This window comes from Stegostoma tigrinum, chromosome 1, assembly GCF_030684315.1.
Source record: "Stegostoma tigrinum isolate sSteTig4 chromosome 1, sSteTig4.hap1, whole genome shotgun sequence".
Lineage (NCBI taxonomy): Eukaryota > Metazoa > Chordata > Chondrichthyes > Orectolobiformes > Stegostomatidae > Stegostoma > Stegostoma tigrinum.
Window position 1 is genome coordinate 138,789,712 of NC_081354.1, and position 16,059 is coordinate 138,805,770.

The 16,059-nt window shown below is 42.7% G+C and overlaps 1 protein-coding gene across 9 annotated transcripts in view; it reads right to left on the reverse strand.

Annotated features, from left to right (window-relative positions):
• LOC125459679 (long-chain-fatty-acid--CoA ligase ACSBG2-like) overlaps positions 1-16,059 on the reverse strand; it is a 118,538-nt gene that overhangs the window by 44,372 nt on the left and 58,107 nt on the right. For all 9 annotated transcript variants that reach the window (XR_009446213.1, XM_059648909.1, XM_059648950.1 and 6 more), the window contains one exon: positions 14,768-15,014. Coding sequence is in view for 8 of the 9 variants with exons in the window: in XM_059648909.1 (XP_059504892.1) it covers positions 14,768-15,014 (247 nt within the window). In the remaining variant the exon portion in view is untranslated. The remainder of the gene's footprint in view (positions 1-14,767; positions 15,015-16,059) is intronic.

Consider the following 16,059-nt stretch of genomic DNA (forward strand, 5'->3'; position numbering starts at 1 on the left):
AGTTTTGGTTTCCAGTTCTCTGTTTCAGTCTTAGTTTCTTTAGCAACTGCAGGAATCAATTCCCCTCCAGTTTCCTTTTTCAATTAAATCTACCTCAAAAAATGCAAACCTTGCCTGAAGTCTGCCTTCTCTCCTATACCCCCTTCTTAAGCTCCAGCCAGAACATCAGAGAATTCCTCTTTCTGCCAATATGCCCCAATTTTAGGTTGAAGGGCTGCAGCATCAAGCTTCAGTGAATCACTGAAGATTGTGGGTATTGAATCTCTCCAAAAATAGCAGTGAATCATGATCAATGTAAATTAATGTCCATCCTTGATAATTTGAATAATGGTGCCAGGTGGGGAAACTTGAATTAATTTTTTTAAAAAACTGGAATAGGGAGCCATACCAGTGTCCATGTAAACCACATCAATTAGCATAAAAATCCATTTGTTTCACTAAAGTCATTCAGGGAAGGAAATCCACTAACCTGATTCAACTGACTGACAGCAATATGGCTGATCTTTAACTGCCTTAGTGTCAGAGAGTTCAAGAGACATGCAGCACAGAAGCAGACCCGTCATTATAGGATAATAAAATGTGAGGCTGGATGAACACAGCAGGCCAAGCAGCATCTCAGGAGCACAAAAGCTGACGTTTCGGGCCCAGACCCTTCATCAGAGAGGGGGATGGGGAGAGGGAACTGGAATAAATAGGGAGAGAGGGGGAGGCGGACCGAAGATGGAGATCGTTCTAGCTTGTCCATGCCGAACAGATGTTCTAAATTAATCTTGTGTCATTTGCCCGTATATGGTCCATATCCCTCTGAATCTTTCCTATTCATATACCTATCCAGATGCCTTTTAAATATTGCAGTTGTACCAGCCTCCACCACCCCCTCTGGCAGCTCATTCTGTACATGCGCCACTCTCTGGTTTTGAACTCTCCTGTCCTGGGAAAAATACTTTGACTATTCACTCTATCCATCCCCTTCATGATGTTATAAACCTCAATAAGGTCACCTCTCAGCTCCCGATGCTCCAGGGAAGATAGCCCCAGCCTCTTCAGCCTCTCTCTTTAACTCAAATCTTCCATTCTTGGCAAATTCCATGTAAATCTTTTCTGCACTCTCACATTTCACAAATATTTCCTATAGCAGTGAGCTTCTGGACAAATGGATGTTGGCCCAGCCAGGCTCACCTACATCCCATGAATACATTTACCGTTGTCTTCTATCTACATATTTTTAAAAGATCTTAATAGAAACATCAAAGCAAAGATTCAAACTCTTTCCCAACACCATCTGTTGGAATGGGTCAATCCCAAAGAGATCACAGAACTGTTACAACACAAAAGGAACCATTCAACCCATCACGTCTATGTCAGCTCTCCAAGTTAGCTCTTCACAGAGTGTCACTCTCCCGTTTCTCCTTGTTACACTGCACATTTTCCTTTTCACATGTCTGTCTAATTTCCTTTCGAATGTTTCGATTGAACCTGTTTCTGCCACATTTCCAGGCAGCTCATTCCACATCATGGTTTACAGAGCTGTTGTGGTTTCTGCCCTCCTATGCGGCTCTGAGACGTGGGCCGTCTACAGCAGACACCTCAAGGCACTGGAGCTGTTCCACCAACGCTGCCTGCACAAGATCCTGCAGATCCACTGGGAAGAAAGATGCAACAACACCTGCAACCTCGGCCAGGCCAATATCCCCAGCATTGAGGCACTGGCCCCTCCTTGATCAGCTACAATAGGCTGGGCAAATTGCCCACGTGACCAACACGTGTGTCCCCAGGCAGGTGCTCTACTCCCAGCTTCCCAATGGCAGACAGAGGAAGCACTTCAGTGACACCCACAAGGCCTCACTGGCGAAATGCTGCATTCCCACAGACACCTGAGAATCACTCACCCACGACTATCCAAAATAGAGGAGGAGCACCTGGGAAGGCACAGCCATTTCGAAACATGCTGTTGGGAAAGAAATTGAAGCCAGGCGAAAACAGTGAAAGGAGTGCGTTGACATACCAATGCCCCGCCTACCATTTCCCATGACCATCACCTGCCCCATGTGTAGGAGCCTGTGGTAGCTGCCTCAGTCTGTAAAGGCCCTGAGAGTGGAAGGGAGTCATCCTCATCTGTGAGGGACCATGATAATGATTCTACATCCTAACTGCTCATTAAGTGAAAATCTTTTCCCTCAGAGTTCTTCTGCATCTTTTACAAATCACCTTAAATCTGTCTCTCTTATTCTCAATCCTTTCACAAAAGGCTGCATTTTCTCCCTTCATACCCAGTCCTAACCTCTCATGATTTGAATACTTCAATTGGTTCACTTCTCAGACTGCTCTTCCCCAAGGAAAACAGCCCAACCTCTTCAATCTATCTTCCTAACAAATTCCACTTTCCTGGAACCATTCTCTAAACGCTATGATGTCTTCACGTCTTTCCTAAAGCTCAACACCCTGAAATGGACACAACATTCCAGTTGGAGGATGCATTCAGATGCAAGGACAGGCTTTCAAATACTTGGATAGACTTCTTAAAAAACATTGGTTTTCACTTTTACAACATACGATATTTTCGCCACAATCACTCCAGGGTCTCAAAGAGACTTCTGATTGCAAGACATCACACCTTCCTGAGTATAATTTTCTTCTGAAGACCTACACTGTCTTGGATAACAACATCATGGCTAATGTGGGATTTGAATCCAGGACCTCTCACATTACTGATTCACTACAGGCCCCTAAATGGGAATCATACTCCTATGCCTGGGAACCCTCATCATCCACTACCACCATGAAACTGTTACAACATCGGAGGAGGCTAATCAGCCCACCTTGTCTGTGCTAGCTGAATATACCAAGCACACTTTGCAGCACCAATGCGTTGCAGGTTACAGTATTTTAGGTGCAGATCCAGATACCATAACTTGAGGCATTCACTTCAACCACCAAACTGAGCAGTGAATTCCAAACATCAACAACTCTAGGTTTTCCTTCATGACACCTCTAATCCTTCCAACAATCTCTTTAAATCTGTATCGCCTGGTAATTGGTTGCTATTGTAATTGATCCCATCTCAAATTTTAAAAAAGTCTTTGATTACTACCTTTTTCAGTTTCTTTCTCCTCTCAAGTGCTGAGAGTATTTTAATATAAAAGAATTAATTCCTTTGCCAGTGTGCTGGCGTGAACATCAGAAAATTTTGAATCTGTCCAAACACTCCTGGCTTGGAAGTTGTACAGACTGGAAACATGTCTGCTCAGGTGACTGCTAACCCTGAAATGATTTGATTCTCCTGCTAGGAGAAATGCTGTCCTTTTCTGAGACAAACTCTTTGAGGTGAGAGTGACTACCCTTGATATTAAGCCTGCATATAACCACGTGTGGCACCAGCAAAACTAGGGTCAATGGGAACTGTGGAGGATTTTCTGCTGGTTGGAGTCACATGGGACACACCTGACACAGAGAAAGATGGTTGATGTTGTTGGAGGTCAGTCATCTCAGTTCCAGGACATCCTGCAGGAGTTCCTCAGGGTAATGGCCTCACCTAACTGTCTTCAGCCACTTCATCAATGATCTTCCCCCATCAGAAAGTCAGAAGTGAGAATGGCACCGATCATTGCACAAGGTTCAGCACCACTCATGACTCCTCAGATACCGAAGCAATCCGTGCCCAAATGGCTTGGTCTGACCAGTGGCAACTAATGTTCATACAAAACAAATGCCAGGCAATAACCATTTCCATTAATAGACAATCTAACCATTGCCCCTTCATATTCAGTGGTATCACCATCACTGAATTCCTCACTTTCAACATGCCAGGAGTTACCATTGATCAGAAACTGAGCTGGGCTAACCATAGAGACCCAGATGATGTTGTAGGAATCTGGGTTTGAATCCCACTATGGCAAAAGGTGGAATTTGGATGCAATAAAAAAAAACTGGAACGAAGAGTCTAATGGTAACCATGAATACATTGTCAGTTGTTGGAAAATCCTATCTGTTTCACTGATGACCTTTAGGGAAGAAAATTGCCATTCTTGCCTGGTCTGGCCTACATGTGACCCCAGACCCATAGAAATGTGATTAATAGCTAAACTGCCCTCTGAGCAGCTAGGGATGAGCAATAAATGCTGGCCTAGTGTTTCTTTGCTCTACGACTCTATGACTCCCCAAAGACTGGCCACCATTTACAAAGCACAAGCCAGCAGCACTTGCCTGGATGAGTGCAATTAAACAACACTCAAGAACCTCGACACCATCCAGGACAAAGCAGCCTCATTGATTGGCACCACATCCACAAGTATTCACTCCCTCCACCAACAATGCTGAGTAGCAGCATTGTGCACTCTCTACAAAATGCACTGCAGAAGTACACCATGTCCATCGAAAGGGCAAGAGAAACCCTTTTGTCTTTAGACTGATCTGTCTACACTAATTCCTTTCCAGTGCTGGCCCAGCACAGTACTTAGTTTTAAATGTTATGACATTTCAAAAAACTCCAGACAATGCATTCCAGATTTCCCACCATCCTCTGTGTAAAAACATATTTCCTTAAATCTTCTCTAAACATCCTGCCTTTCACTTTGAAACGGTGTCCCCTTGTTATTGGCCCTTCAACTAAGTGAAACTGCTGATTCCTATCCATTGCCTTTCAATGTCCATCATAATCTTATACAAAGCAATCAAGTCCCCACTCAGCCTTCTCTGCTCTAAGAAAACAAGCCAAGCCTATCCTGTACCTGTTTATAGCTAAAATGCTTCAACCAAGGCAATATCCTGGTGAATATTCTCTGCACCCTGCACCAGTGCAATCACATCCTTCCTATAGTGTGGTGACTAGAACCTTACAGGACTCCTGCTGGCCCAGGGACATGAAGCGCAGAGACACAGCATGGAAACAGACCCTTCAGTTCAACTCGTCTATGCCGACCATGTTTTCGACAGCAAACTGGTCTACCTGCCTGCAGTAGGCCCAAATCTCCCTAAGCCCTTCGTCTTCATGTACCCATCCAAAGTCTTCTAAATGTTGTAACTGTACCTGCATCTACCACTTCCTCTAGCAGTTCATTCTGTAGATGAACCACCCTCTGTGTGAAAAAGTTGCCCCTCAGGTTTATCAATACACGTGTTCTCAAGTAAAGTCACTGGGCCAGAAATGTCAACTCTGCTTTGTCTCCACAGATGCTGCCAGACCTGCTGAGTATTTAACAGCAACTTCTGTTTTTGTTTCTGACTTCATCATCCTCCGTTATTTGGTTTTCTCTGTTTATGAATAGTTGGGATTAAGTTTTCTTGACTGCCTTAAGTCATCTTTCTCCGCTCAGTAGAATCGAAGGAAACTAGTTCCTATTGTAGTACAGACACTGTTTTAATATCTATTTCCTTTCTTTACACTCCCTTTTATGAGAATTACTTAAGCATTCCTATGAAACTTGTAGTCTATTTAACTTGCAGCAATTTGCTTTCACATTTCCAACCTTATTAAAATGGAAGTATGTTATTTTCCATCATCACTATTTTGACATCTTTCGGATGCTGAACATTCTGTCCTCAGCAAAGGTCACTGTTTAATCCCACTGCATCCCCACCTAAAATGAATTTCAGGCACAACATAAAGTTGAACTCTTCTTCTGCCACTTTTGCCTCCATTCCCATTTCTTTGAACAAGAGTCCTCTCCCCCTCCTACAGACCCCTTAACCCCATTCCAACACTCTCCCTCCAGTTGGACCCCTCCCTCTGGCCTTCTACCTGCACTCGACCAGTTCATCAAGAACTGTCAACCATGACAGTGAGGTGACCAATAACTCTGGTCCCCCTCACGCATTCCAACCTGTCTCCCTGTGAACTGACTGCACTCTGTGCTCTTAAATCCAACCCTGACTTTGTCACTAAGTCTGCTGGGAAGCGTGGTGATGTTGGTGTCTGGTGCACCGACCTCTACATTGCAGAGGCTGAGTGCCAGCTCTCAGATACCTCCTCCTGTCTCCCTCAGACTATGACCATGGAACATTGTCCACAATGGGGGTCACAATCCTCAGTTCATCTGGTGATCTCCTTCACACTGTCTTCAAGCTGATAATCCTCCAACCCCACACAACCTCATTTCTACCTCCTTTCCAAAATCCACGAACAGGACTGCCCAGGCAGATCCATTGTTTCTGCCTGCTCCTGCCCACAGAAGCCATCTCCTCCTACCTTCTCACCTTCTCCGGTCCCTTCCCACTTACATCCGCGACACCTCTGATGCTTTAATGTTGGTTTCAGAATTTCCAGTTAGCAGGCTCCAAACACCTCCCTTTACCAAGTTATGTGCAATCCCTTCGCATGTCAATCCTCAATGAGGATGATCTCAGGGCTCTCCACTTCTTTCTGGAGAAAAGGTCTGAACAATCCGCATCCACCACCACAATCTTCTGCCTGCTGAGCTTGTCCTCACTACAAACAACTTCTCTTTTAACTTCTCCTTCTTTCTTCAGGGGCCCCAGTTATGCTGGCCTTTCTACGTAAGTCTCCATTCCTTGTTCCAGTCCCATTCTGAACCCCACCCACAACATTTTCTCCAGCATAATGATGATATAATTGACGCTGCTTCCCTCTCTTGTCTGGAATCAGAAAAATTTATCAATTTCACTTCCAACTTTCACGACGCTCCACAATTATTTGGTCAAACACTGACTCCACCGTTCCCTTACACGCTGTCTCTGTTCATGATCCTAAGGATAGACTGGCCACCATATCCATTACAAACTAATCAACGCACCACCCCCCCAACTCCAGTTACCTTGACTATACATCCTGCACCCTACATTGTATAAAGACTCTATTCCCTCTCCCAGTTCCTCCGTCTCTGTCACATCCGTTCTGATGAGGCCAAATTAGGCAAAGGGGCCTCCAAAATGTCCACCTTCTTCCTCAGCTGAAGATTCCCCAGCAACATTGTCAACATGGGTGGCTCAGTGTTTAGCACTGCTGCCTCATAGCACCAGGGACCCGGGTTCAATTCCAGCTTCGGGCGACTGTCTGTGTGGAGTTCACACATTCTCCCCATGTCTGTGTGGGTTTCCTCCGGGTGCTCTAGTTTCCTCCCACAGATGTACAGGTCAGGTGGATTGGCCATGCTAAATTGTCCCATAATGCCCAGGGGTGTGCAGGTTGGGGTGGAGTGGCAGTGCTAAATTGTCCTGTAGTGTTCAGGGATTTGTAGCTTGGGTGAGTTATATGGGGATGGGTCTGGGTGGGATGCTCTGAGGGTCAGTGTGGACTTGTTGGGCTGAAGGGCCAGTTTCCACACTGTGAGGATTCTATGAGGGGCCCTCAGCCAGGTCCAACCCATTTCCCTCACTTCAGCCCTCACCCCTTCTCTTCCCTCCCACAACAGCGATAGAGTTCCCCTTGTCCTTGTCGTGAATCACATCCAGAGGATCATTAGCCAGCAGTTCCGCCACTTCCATTCGGATGTCACAAACAGACACACATTCCTCTCCCCTCCCTTGTCAGCTTTCCACAAGGACTGTTCTGCTGGAACATGCTGGTCCACTCTTCCCTCACTCACAACACCCCGCTCCCCACCCCCACCCAACATAGCACCACAGCGCCTTTCCCTGCAACTGCCATGGATGTAACACCTGTCCATTTACTTATAGATAACAAGGTGAAAATTTTCTGAAGAGGGGTCCAGATCCGAAGCATCAACTTTCCTGCACTTCTGATGCTGCCTGGCCTGCTGCGTTCCTCCAGCTCCACATCTTGTTATCTCAGACTTCAGCATCCGCAGTTCCTACTATCTCTGTCCATTTACATCCTCTGTCCCCAGTATCCAAGGGCCCAAACATACCTTCCAGTTAAAACAGCGCTTCACCTGCACTTCCCAGAGTCTAGCATTTCCTGCTCACAACACTGGGGAAACAAAGCATAGGCTGGGTGACCGCTTCGTGGAACAACTATGTTCTGTCTGCAAAAGAGACCCTGATCTTCTAGCAGCCTGCCACTTCAATGCTCAACCCGGTTCCCTGGTCAACATCTGTCTCAAGCTTGCTGCAGAGTTCCAGTGAAGCTCAGCACAAGTTGGGAAAAAAATCACCTCATTTTCCCCAATCTTTTTCCTTTGGGCTGTTGACTATTTTTTTTTACATTTCCTTCCCAAGTTTGCTGGCCTGAATCTGACACAATCTTAGTGAACTAAACTTTACCAGTTCTAACAGCTCCAAGATTTCTTTTTAAAATCTGCTGGTTCGGAAGCTTCAAGAACCAGAAATCACTACTGCAGAGATGACTGGTACCCCCAACCAACTTGATTCACCTCCTTAGTAAAACACTGTTTTCCGAACTGAACTTTGAATTCTTTGGAATTAACTGCGAACTTTCTGCTCTTAAGTCAAAATTAAACTAATTTCTTAATGCACTTGCTTTGTCTGTCATAAACCCAACAGTATAACTATCTTATCCCCCCAGCACCAGCAAAGCTCTCCCAGACACTCTTACAGCAACCACATACTTTCTTGCAAGTGGTGTATTTGCATCAGACTTCAAAATTGACTGATCTTTTTAAAAAATGTCCCAAAACTGACCTAAATCTATTTCCCTCTACTTTGAAATCCAAATTCAAAAATGCACCATTAATCACAAGACAAAACTTAAATGATTCCTTATCAATTGAGGAGTATTTTTATTAAGTATTACACATAGTCTTCAGAGTAGTTACTATAGGCAAATGGATTATGTGACAATTACTCAGTTTGTCCATCTTTAAAAGAAAGCTTTAAGTGGAAGCCATAATGGTGTAACCTAGTTTGGTGCATAGTCTGGGGATATAAAGACAAAGATTTATTTAGTGGAAGTTATCCATAGCCTTTCAGCAAATAAATCTTGCTGATTAAGTCTGGAATTCCAATGCTATCAAGTCAATCCTCAAGTTAGGGAGTTGGAAGAGAATCAGTTTATTTTCTTGCATCATTAACTTGCATGCAGCCAATACAGAATCCTAGTGATGTATCAAGTTTTGCTAGATACTTTTATTTGCTGTGATGATTTCATTGTGTAGTATTAATTTCCTCTCTGAGTCAATTATCCATGATTGAGTCAGTAAACATTTTATGTGATAGGTGTGTTACATTCCCCACATCATTAATACTTCCTTCAGACTGGAATATTCATTTAGAAATTTACCTCAGTCAGTGTCTCTCGGCTTCGGTGGTTCACCCAGCTATGAGAACCAAACTAGTCATTTATCCTGAGGTTTAGAAGTTAAGGAAGTTTGAATTTATTCTCTCAAGTTTCTCCTTCTTTCCCCATATGCATGCTTCTGGCAGTCTTCCTCTAAACATGAACACACACTCTGAGGAACTAATCTCTTCTAGTGGGCCAGAATTTTCTCGTTAATACATATGAATGGTCCACTTCTTTCATGTCCATAGACAAACACAGAGAGACTAATACTGGTTGATTTTTTAAGTTTTAAATAACAAAAATGAAATAATGCAATAAACTCTAATCACAGATTTTAAGTTTTGACTGCATCTTTCCACTGTCCCCCAGGACTGTGGGTAGTATGCATATGATTGAACCCACTATATTTCTGAACTAGACATTGTCTCCTGGACTCCTGGAAAAGTCCCATCTTCACACTGAGGATCTCCTCCATTCTGCTGCATAGCACTTTCACAAAGCTAAATGAGACAGCTATCAAACAAATCCAACAACTCCAAACTGGGGATCTATCAGGTATTGCAGGTCATGTGAAATACACTGAATGTAAAGTTAAATTTAAACAGGATCTGGGATTTCTTGCACTAAAATTTCTGTGATCTTGCAAACAACTGAAATGTGTATGAGATAACTGGGATTTGTAGATCCTCAGTATTTTGATAAACTGAAGTTTCTACATTACATTTAAAAGTGGTCGAGAATACCAGTGGTTTTCAATTGTATTCTTGTATGTGGCTCAGAGAGGCTTACGGGGCAAGGCAAGGAAAGGGAAGAGTCCAAAATTATCTTTGAGTTCCAGTCTCAAAGATTGATTTAATCATAATCTTCATTGTTCTCAGCTCAGTTAAATGGGCACAGCTGCAATATACATAGCATTATTTACTACAGCACCTCATTATACCACGAAGCACAACAACACAAGAACACTCACTATAGTTTCTCCATCAAGTCTCACATCAGTCTACATCTACCATCACTGGGTGAAAACAGAGGAGTTCCATACCGTAAACCATTGTAGGTGTACACTTTAGTGATCACAGTGTTTCACTAAGAAAGCTCTTTTTCTCAGATCACATCATCAAGACAGCAAGGTGGAATAACAGTAACCTTGCCCACATCTGATAAACACAAACTGTCTAATAATTTCTCATAATCACAACTATTTCAAAGAAAACAATTGCACTTCCATTAAATTATGTGTTCATACCATATTACAGTAAGACATAGGAACAGAAATAGACCATTCAGCCAATCGAATCTGCTATGCCATTCAATGAGACCACGGCTGGTTTTATAATCCTCACCTCCACCCTCCCCCTTTCACCCCATAAACGTTGATTTTCTTATCGATTAAAAAGCTGACTGTCTCAGCCTGAATATCCTCACTAGCTCAGCCTCCACAACCCTCTGAAGTAAAGAACTCCACAGATACATTATCCTCTGAGAGAAGTTCCTCCTCATCTCTCTCTCAAATGCTAACATCTTACTGAGGTTATTAGTCTCCACATCAGGGAGAAACAGCCTGCCTGCATCAACCCTGTAAAGTCACCAAAGAATCTTATATATTTCAATAAGGTCATCTTTCATTCTTCTAAATTCCAATGAGTACAGGCCCACCTATTTATTCTCTTTCCTCAGGAGAAAATCCTTCCACACACAGGATCAACCGAGTAATAAGTATGAGGAAATAAAGTTTTAATACTACTGACAGTTCTGCTATAACACATGTTCCAGCAATGTGAATTGGCTGTGACGTGATCGATGAATAGGGGAACACTATTTCTAAAGTGCGAACTTGTGTTGTCTATGACATGATTCCATCAAGTACATGTCACCATCGAACTGTTTGTCAAAGGAATTCTTTTTCCTGATCCTTGCCAATGGTATAAATGTTCAGAATAAGTCATAATGAGCTCATTTGAAAGAGGTAATTGGATTGTATGTCATAGACCTCAAATATAGTATCACACAAAGAACAACTGCCTTATTAGGAAAATATGTGAAGTCTTAGTTTGAAAACCTAATGCTGAACACACTGGATACAAAAAATGAAGTACAGTTTAAAATAATATGAGTGTTGTTGAAGCATGCACTTTTTTTGTGTAGTATTTTGTCTAGATTTTGTTTTATATATACAATATGCACGAATTTTTGAACTTGCTCATGTAAATCATCCATACCTAAAGTTGTCTGTATGACAACCTGCTCTTTTCCAGCACTGTTTTGAATACAATGTTACTCGGGTTTGCAATGCATTTTAATCCTACAATTAACTTCAAAGTCAATGGGCTACATTGGAAAGAAAGGTCAGAGTCCTCTGCTTCACTTATCTGAAAATCTGTGCTGATGTGCTGAAGTCAATGCTGATGGAATGTTAGGTCAGATCAGCACTGAGCTAGGCTGTGATGCAGACTATGTTGCAGGTGAATAGATTTTATTCGATTATAAGTGTCAAGGTTCACACAAGTGACAGGCATTGTGTCAAAACTTATAGGAGAGTGGTGAGGAAGAATTTTGAGTGTTTCTTTTGGTGACCCTCCCTAACCCTCCTTTTCCTATAGGCCCTGTTATTTCTTTAGAGCAATTTTCTAGAACATGATGTTGTGCTGGAATGCAACTACTGCGTTATAGCACAGCCCCCTGTATTCTTGGTGCAGTCTAACTAGTGTCTTGTATCATATTAACGAGACTTCTCTACCACTATGCTCCATTCTCATTGAAATAAAGGCTAGCGTTCTATTTGCCTTCGCTACATTCTGCTGAACTTGGATGCCAGCTTTCCAGGATGTGACTAGTGGCGTTCCACAGGGATCAGTGCTGGGATTCTGCTGTTCATGATCTATATAAATGATTTGATCTAATTGGTAAGTTTGCGAACGATACAAAGATTGGTGGAGTTGCAGACAGTGAGGAAGATTGTCAAGAGGATACAGCAGGATATAGATAAGTTGGAGGCATGGGCAGAAAACTGGCAGATGGAGTTTAATCTGGACAAATGTGAGGTGATGCAATTTGGAAGGTCAAGAACAGGTGGAAATTATACAATCCCCTTTATTCATTCACAGGATCAGAACATCGCTGACCAGGCAGCATTTATTGCCCATTCCTAATTGCCCAGAAGGCAGTTTAGGGTCAACCATGTTGATGTGGGTATGGGGTCACATGTAGGCCAGACCAGGTAAGGATGGCAGTTTCCTTCCCTCAAGAGCATCAGTGAACCAGATGGGTTTTTTTGACAATCAACAATGGTTTCATGGTCATCATTAGATTCTTAATTCCAGATATTTTTAATGAATTCAAATTTCACCATCTGCAATGGCGGGATTCAAACTTGGGTCTTCAGAACATTATCTGGGTCTCTGGATTAACAGTCCAGCAACAATACCACTAAGCTATTGCCTCACCAGTGAATGGCAGAAATCTTACAGGTATTGATACGCAGAGGGATCTGGATGTTCAGGTCCAGAGATCACTGAAGGTGGCAGTGCAGGTAGATAGGGTAGTAAAAAAAGGCCTATGGCATGCCTGCCTTCATTGGAAGGGGCTTTGAGTATAAGGATAGGAAAGTTATGCTGCAGCTTTGTAGAACTTCAGTTAGGTCACACTTGGAATATTTCATACAGTTCTGGTCACCACACTACCAAAAGGATGTGGGTGCTTTGGAGGGGGTATAGAAAAGGTTTGCCAGAATTTTGCCTGGTATGAGGAATTTTAGCTATAAAGATTGGTTGCATAGACTGGGTTTGTTTTCACTGGAACGCAGGAGGTTGAGGAGTGACCTGCTGGAAATTTGTAAGATTGCGAATGGCATGGATAGAGTGGAAAGGATGAGGCTTTTTCCCTAGGTGGAGGCGACAATTACTAGGGGACTCAGGTTCAAGTTGTGAGGGGGAAAAGTTTAAAAGAGATCTGCGAGGCAAGCTTTTCACACAAAGGGTGTTGAGAGTTGCCAGAGGAGGTGGTGGAAGCAGACACAGTAGCAACATTCAAGAATTATCTGGATAAATACATGAATAGGAAGGGAACAGAGGTATTCAATCCTAACAGTAAAGGCAATTTTAATGTGGCAGGGTAAAGTGTGTCAGTGCAGGACTGGAGGGCTGAAGGCCCTCTTCCTGTGTTGTATTGTTCTCTGGTTTTCGTGATTTACACCTGAGGGCTCCCATATTACTTCATGCTGCAGCTTTCTGCAGTCTTTCTCCAATTAAATGGCATTCAGCTCAGCTCTTCTTCCTGCCAGACTGCATACTCTTCCATTTTCCCTCACGATATTCCATCTTCCAAGTTATTGTCAACTTACCTGACCTGCCTATATCCTTCTAAAGACTCTGGGTCATGCTTGCCATTTACTTTCCTCATCTAAGTCATTTATAGATATTGAAAATAATTATTAAGAGTCCATTGCTATCCATTTTTACATCACTTGACAATTACCATCAAACTTTACTTTCTCCATTTTAAATCATTCTTATTTTTAGATTAGATTACCTACAGGGGGAAACAGGCCCTTCGGTCCAACAAGTCCACACCGCCCCTTGAAGCATCCCATCTAGACCCATCCCCCAATAACCCACACACCCCTGAACATGACGGGCAATTTAGAATGGCCAATCCACCTATCCATCTTTGGGCTGTGCGAGGAAACCGGAGCACCTGGAGGAAACCCACGCAGACACAGGGAGAATGTGCAAACTCCACACAGACAGTTGCCCGAGGCTGGAATTGAACCGGGTCCCTGGCACTGTGAGGCTGCAGTGCTAAAACTTTAACAATCCATTTTTTTTTATATGTTGTATGTTGGTGGCTTTCAATATGACACTCAATTTCTCTGATTTGCCATGATTGGCTTATCCCCTTCCCAGAATCCTTCATGACTCCAATTACATTTCTTCTGAGTCTGAAACATCTTCCTTTGTTCTTCATCTGTCTTTTCTGCTAAATTCCTTTCCCAGTTCACTGGAGTCAGTAAGCTCAGTTGACTGGTTTGTAATGCAGAGTGACACCAACAGTTTGGGTTCAAGTTCCACAATTTTTTTTGAAAATTCATTCACAGGATGTGGATGTGTCCACAGGACTTATTGCCCAGTGGGCAGTAAAGAATCCCCCACATTGCTGTGGGTCTAGAGCCACATGTAGACCAGACCAGGTAAGGATGGCAATTTCCTTCCCTCAGGGGCATTAAAGAACCAAATTCCTTTTGTTTTCCTCCCCCAACAAATGGCAGCAGTTTCTTGGTCAACATTAGACTCTTAATTCCAAATTTTTCATTGAATTCAAATTCTCCCATCTGCCATGGCACAGATTCAGGCTCGAATCCACAGGACATTACTGGGGTCTCTGGATTAATAGTGTAGTGACCATACCTCCTCATAAGTGCCAAAGTTAATGTGAAGGGCCTTCCTTCTGAATCTCTCCCCTCACCTGAAAAATGGTGGCCCTCAAGTTAAAACATGCAGTTGTCCATATTTAAAGAGACAGCAGCCTATGGTTTAATGGGAGGAGGGCAACTTTGCAGTTGTAAAGCACAGTTGTTTCCAACCCAAGTTTTCAATGAAAATTAGTAAAAGCTCTTACCTAGCTCTCCTCCAACAATCGAGAAGTCTTTTTTCAAAATGATCCACTTTTGAATTTGCTGAGCCTTAGATATGGCATCTTTATTGACAGCATCAATTCCATTCTGAATGGCTTTGTAAACTGAAGGATCACGCATCCTTAAAACCTCTGACACGGTATTAGCTGGGCATCCAAACCTACGGCAAAATGCAACTGCTGCCGGAGCCAGCTGATCTAGTGGGGCTCCTGTTTCATCATCCATGTAAGTCTGTGGAGAACAGGAAGAGAAAGACAGACAAAAATAATGTCAGCTATGAAAATTACTTATCATCATAAAAATCGTGAGAAACACTATATTAACTATCATTCCTTAAAAGCAGTTCATGCACTTTCCATTTACATTATGGTTATTCAATCATCCCAACTGTTTCTATTTACATAGTGAATATCTTAGCCAGATAGATCAAAAAGTCCTAATTCAATTCCCAGTCTACACAGAAAATCAATTTAAAAATAAAGATACATTTCAAACAAATGAAAATGAGTTTTAGGACTTGTTTCAAATCTTACATATTCTGTGATGAAATCCTTTCTTTGATTGCAATTATACATAATGTGTTAAGCTAGCAATCTGTGAATATTGTAATATTTAGGGAACAAAAATGCAAGCTACATTTAGTTCCATTGCTTGTGGCTACATTCAGTTCTACTAAACATTAGGGACAGGGCTTGTTGCAAGGGTCAGTGAAGAACAGATCAAAGTATTATAGTTAATTGGACTCGTATTACTTATTTCTCAACCTTGGAACTATTCTCATAAGCCTTGTCTGCGCTCTGTCCAATGCCCTCAAACCCTTCCTAAAAGAAAGCACCCAGAACTGGATAGCAAGACTCCAGCTGAGGCCAAACTGATGTCTTATATCAATTCAACATAATCTTCCTGCTTTAACATAGATGTCTTTTTATAAAGTGCTAATCTCTCCTACAAGTGAAAACATCTCCACATCTACTCTGTTCAGGCCTCTTGGTATTCTGTAAATTTCAATCAGTTCCCCCCCCTCATCTTCTAAACAGGTACCGATCCAAAGTCCTCAACCGCTTCTCATATGACAAGCCCTTCATCCCTAAGATCATTCTGTGGACCCCCTCCAAGGTCCACGCATCATTCCTTCGACACGGGGCTCAAAACTGCTCACAACAATATCACAATATTCCAAATGTGGTCTGACCAGAGCTTTATACAGCCTTGGCAGTATGTGTCCGCTCTTATATTCTAGCCCTCTTGAAAAGAATACTAACATCGCATTTGCCTT